The sequence below is a fragment of the Manis pentadactyla genome, chromosome 17 (assembly GCF_030020395.1).
Source record: "Manis pentadactyla isolate mManPen7 chromosome 17, mManPen7.hap1, whole genome shotgun sequence".
In the NCBI taxonomy this organism is placed as follows: Eukaryota; Metazoa; Chordata; class Mammalia; order Pholidota; family Manidae; genus Manis; species Manis pentadactyla.
This window is the reverse complement of record NC_080035.1, coordinates 38983621-38988196: the sequence shown is the minus strand read 5'-3', so window position 1 is coordinate 38988196 and position 4576 is coordinate 38983621. Positions and strand designations below refer to the sequence as shown.

Sequence of the window (4576 nt, the reverse complement as noted above, 5' to 3'; positions counted from 1 at the left end):
TTTTGATCTTTACAGACCCACGGTAGGAAAGGTGAGGCGTGCAGTACGCATGCTCGGGTAGCTACAGGTGCATCACCTGCGCTGTCCTTGCTGGTGGTCACTATAAGAGCTGCTCCCACGCGCTGGTGGCAGCAGGGCGAGCGCGCGCGCGCGCAGACGAACGGCACCGCAAAGGAGAGCGCGCGACAGACAGACCGAGACAGCTGATGCCTGTCAGCGCGGTGGGGCCGCGAGATCTCGCGAGAGCTGCCCGGACCGGCCGCGAGAAGTGGGGCTCAGGTGTAAGAGGAGTGCAATCCGCCGGCGTGTTGGGCTAGAGCTCTCGGAGAAGTGGGATCGGGAGGCCGGTGCGCGGCGCTCTGCGCGGTCAAAGGGAGCGCCCGGCGACAGCAGCGGTAACAGGAGCAGCAGCAGCCCCGGCGCGGCCGCCGCCTCCGCGCCGCCGGGACCCGCGGCTGCAGCCTCCGAAGGGAGGCTGGGGAAGCCCGCGTGCGACTTTCCCGCGGACTTTCGGACTGTTTGTGGATTTACATGCCAAGCCATCAAGATGATGTCTATGAACAGCAAGCAGCCTCACTTTGCCATGCATCCCACCCTCCCTGAGCACAAGTACCCGTCGCTGCACTCCAGCTCCGAGGCCATCCGGCGGGCCTGCCTGCCCACGCCGCCGGTAAGCGCCCCGCGCTCTCCCGGTCCTGAGACGCTGCATGTCGGGTGCTGGTGTTTGCACAGGTCCCGGTGCGGGGATTTGCGGGCAGGGGTTTTTAGAGGAATCCCGCTGCGAGGCACGTTATGTACAGTGGCGCTTAATGTCGTGTTCCCGTCGGCTCTGCCTCTGTATCGGGAGCCTGTGAGCAGAGTGGGGAACAGTGGGACCGTGACTGTCGACTTCCCTCCACTTTCTCTGTTAATTTCATGCCTCGGAAAGGCTGTCTTCTCGGTGCGTGTTCGGGTGCGTGACACGGGTCCCCAGCTGCGAGTTACATCTCCATTTCTTCTTTTCCCCTCCTTTTTCTTCTCCCTCGCCCGCTCCCGGAACGTGTTCTTGTTTCCCTCTCTCTCCTGCCTCTGCACCCCTCCCCACACTGCCGTCCCTTCTCATCTGTTTTCCTGTCTTGTTCCCCAATGTGCCCCCCATTCTGTGTTTACCGGTCTCCACTAACCCCCACCCCCGTTGTTATTTTGGTTGCTTTCTGTTTGCCCTTTGCTTGTGCTTCCTGGCTTGTATGTGTTGTGTTTTGTTTTGTTTTGTGTTTGGCTTTTTTGGTTTTCTTTGGTTTGGTTTGTGTCGCCTGCAGCTGCAGAGCAACCTCTTCGCCAGCCTAGACGAAACGTTGCTGGCGCGGGCCGAGGCGCTGGCGGCCGTGGACATCGCGGTGTCCCAGGGCAAGAGCCACCCGTTCAAGCCGGACGCCACGTACCACACGATGAACAGCGTGCCATGCACGTCCACGTCCACCGTGCCGCTGGCGCACCACCACCACCACCACCATCACCACCAGGCGCTAGAGCCCGGCGACCTGCTGGACCACATCTCGTCGCCCTCGCTCGCGCTCATGGCCGGCGCGGGCGGCGCGGGCGCGGCGGGCGGCGGCGCCCACGACGGTCCGGGGGGCGGTGGCGGCCCAGGGGGCGGCGGCGGCCCAGGCGGCGGCGGCCCCGGGGGCGGCGGCGGCGGCGGCCCGGGGGGCGGCGGCGGCCCGGGCGGCGGGCTGCTGGGCGGCTCGGCGCACCCGCATCCGCACATGCACGGCCTGGGCCACCTGTCGCACCCAGCGGCGGCAGCCGCCATGAACATGCCGTCGGGGCTGCCGCACCCCGGGCTGGTGGCGGCGGCTGCGCACCATGGGGCGGCGGCGGCGGCCGCAGCGGCAGCGGCCGGGCAGGTGGCGGCGGCGTCGGCGGCGGCGGCCGTGGTGGGCGCGGCGGGCCTGGCGTCCATCTGCGACTCGGACACGGACCCGCGCGAGCTGGAGGCGTTCGCGGAGCGCTTCAAGCAGCGGCGCATCAAGCTGGGCGTGACGCAGGCCGACGTGGGCTCAGCGCTGGCCAACCTCAAGATCCCGGGCGTGGGCTCGCTCAGCCAGAGCACCATCTGCAGGTTCGAGTCGCTCACGCTCTCACACAACAACATGATCGCGCTCAAGCCCATCCTGCAGGCGTGGCTCGAGGAGGCCGAGGGCGCCCAGCGCGAGAAAATGAACAAGCCCGAGCTCTTCAACGGCGGCGAGAAGAAGCGCAAGCGGACTTCCATCGCAGCGCCCGAGAAGCGCTCCCTCGAGGCCTACTTCGCCGTACAACCCCGGCCCTCGTCCGAGAAGATCGCCGCCATCGCGGAGAAACTGGACCTCAAAAAGAATGTGGTGCGGGTGTGGTTTTGCAATCAGAGACAGAAGCAGAAGCGGATGAAATTCTCCGCCACTTACTGAGATGGGTGGGAGGTGCCGGGAGGGTCAGAGCGGGAAGCTGACTGGGCACTGCGGGGGCTTCCCCCGGGCCTGCATCCCCCAGCCCCGGATTTGGAGTATCCGCTATCCTGCCTGCGTTCGGGTCTTCCTCGCTCACTCTCCTCCGCCCCGTCCTTGCTCTCCCTGCCCTTTCCGTTCCTCTGCTTAGGGGACTGGGGTGCTGGGTGTGGACCCAAGAGAGTATGGAGGGAGGGAAGCGGGAGCAGTGGGGTGAGCGGGTACTGGGGGAAGGAAAGTGGAGATTAGAGGAGGGTTTTTTGAGAAGCAGGATGGTTCTGGGGGTTAGGGTGGGGGGAGACTTGGGAAGTGTAGGGAAATGGGCTGTTTTTGACCAGAGACCCTTGTCAAAATCTCCTGGGGACCAAGGAACTATGTACAAAAACAAACCCACCAACCACCAAAAACTAGACAAATAAAGACGAACTAAAACAAAACAGAATAAAAAGAAACAATACTTTAGAAATTTAACTCCGGGAGCCGTATTCTGCAGCTTCATTTCCCCCTAAAGGAAGAGAAAAAAGAGCACCACTAGTATTACCATTGCCCAACACTACACACTCACACGTACTGAGTCAAAAGCCGAAAACCAAACGAACCAGAAGGTGAAATTCTGGATAGCGAAGCTAGTTGTTCTAATTTAATTTTTCCCTCTAAGTCTCACCTCCACTCCATCCATGCTGTTTGATTTATTTTCTCGGTTCCAGTGAGACTCCGATGGCTGCTCTCCATTGCCAGAAAGTGAGTGGGGGTGCAGCTGAAAGGCGGGAGGAGGGGTGGCTGCCTGTTTAGGTGGGGTCCAAGGTTTTTCCAGGGACCAGTCTGTACTACTGTGGCCTGGTCCCGGTTGGGTCCGGGTATTTAGGGAGAAAGGAGCACAGTCTTTGAGATGACTAAAAAGCAGAATTTAGGGGCTCCGAAATAAATATTTTATTCTAGGAAAATAAAACAATTTTAACAAAGTTTTTCTCTTTCCGTTTTTGCTCTTGTAACTAAGATCTAGAAAACAGGCTATTTCCAAATAAGTTTTTTCCCCCTCACCCATAGAACTTGCTTGCCCTTTCACGTATTTTTCTGTGGTTTATGTTAAACTACCTACTGAATTGGGTTTATTTTTTTTCCTTCTTAAAAATAGATTGATGGGGTGGGAGACACATAGAATAGATACTTTGTCCCATTTTCTCCACAGAACAAGACGCATCTTGCTTTTCTAGGTCCCCTTTCCTTCTCTCGTGGAGAACATGAAATCATTGAAATACTGAAAAGTTTCTGCTTTCAGTTGAAGCAGGACTTGGCTGTGAGAATCAACTAAATCCCAGATGAGAGGAAGACAGGTTCAAAGCCCTCCATTTGTTTCAAGAGGGTCTGCATGTTAGGGGGGAAACAGAACAACTGTGTTTCATTATTGTTATTATTCAAAAAAGTAATTTATTGCTGGGGATAAATGTTGGGTAGTAAGAACTTTAATTTGCACTATCAGTCTCCCAAATAGAAAATCATGTATAGTATTTCATAGTAATAATCAAGGTACTTTATGAACTGCTGATGAGTAAAAAATGAGACAGTTGAAGGTGGAGGTAAAATGCTTGCTTGGTGCACAAGATACTCTTTTGATCTCTTGTAGAGATGGTTTATTGCCATCGTTTAATAAGAACTAAAAAATTGGAAACAAAACCGAGAAAGGAAAAAACCTGCCATTTGACAAGACTGAAATCATGCATGATCTGAAAGATGCAGAAAGAAACACAATTAGGTCTCACTCTGGTTAGGCATTATTTAATTATGTTGTATATCATTGTTTGCAGCGCAAACATTCTATGCATTTGAAACAGCACTAAACTGGGCTAGCTTTCTGATAGACCGTTTTGTGGATAGTGTGATTTCACAGTCTACTGCCTGTTTTCACCGAAAACACAACATTCTTGTCATATTCTTGTATTTAGAGGAAAAGTAACAAAATTATTGTAAATATTTTCTTTAATGCACACACTCACACAGTGGTTACAATCTGCCAGTGTTAATCCTGAAATATCTCACGGATTGATCTACCTGTCCATGTATGTCTGCTGAGCTTTCTCCTTGGTTATGTCTTTGCTCTATTACCTTTCCCC

General features: G+C 55.3%; 1 protein-coding gene across 2 annotated transcripts; it reads left to right on the top strand.

Annotated features, from left to right (window-relative positions):
• The first annotated feature begins 308 nt into the window (after positions 1-308).
• On the top strand, positions 309-4069 carry POU4F1 (POU class 4 homeobox 1). Of its 2 annotated transcripts, XR_005026506.2 has the most exons (3): positions 309-670; positions 1299-3206; positions 3680-4069. XR_005026506.2 is itself a non-coding variant. In XM_036893902.2 (2 exons), exons 1-2 carry the CDS (start codon positions 548-550, stop codon positions 2427-2429), a joined length of 1254 nt encoding a protein of 417 aa, XP_036749797.1. In that variant the 5' UTR covers positions 309-547; the 3' UTR covers positions 2430-4069. The 2 variants fall into 2 exon arrangements, 1 of the variants encoding a protein (XP_036749797.1); XM_036893902.2 differs by having other exon boundaries at positions 1299-4069.
• The last annotated feature ends 507 nt before the right edge of the window (positions 4070-4576 follow it).

Coding starts and splice junctions, on each gene's coding strand:
- POU4F1 (XM_036893902.2), top strand. CDS start 548: ATGATGTCTATGAACAGCAAGCAGCCTCACTTTGCCATGCATCCCACC. Junction 671..1,298: donor CCTGCCTGCCCACGCCGCCG/GTAAGCGCCCCG, acceptor TGTCGCCTGCAG/CTGCAGAGCAACCTCTTCGC.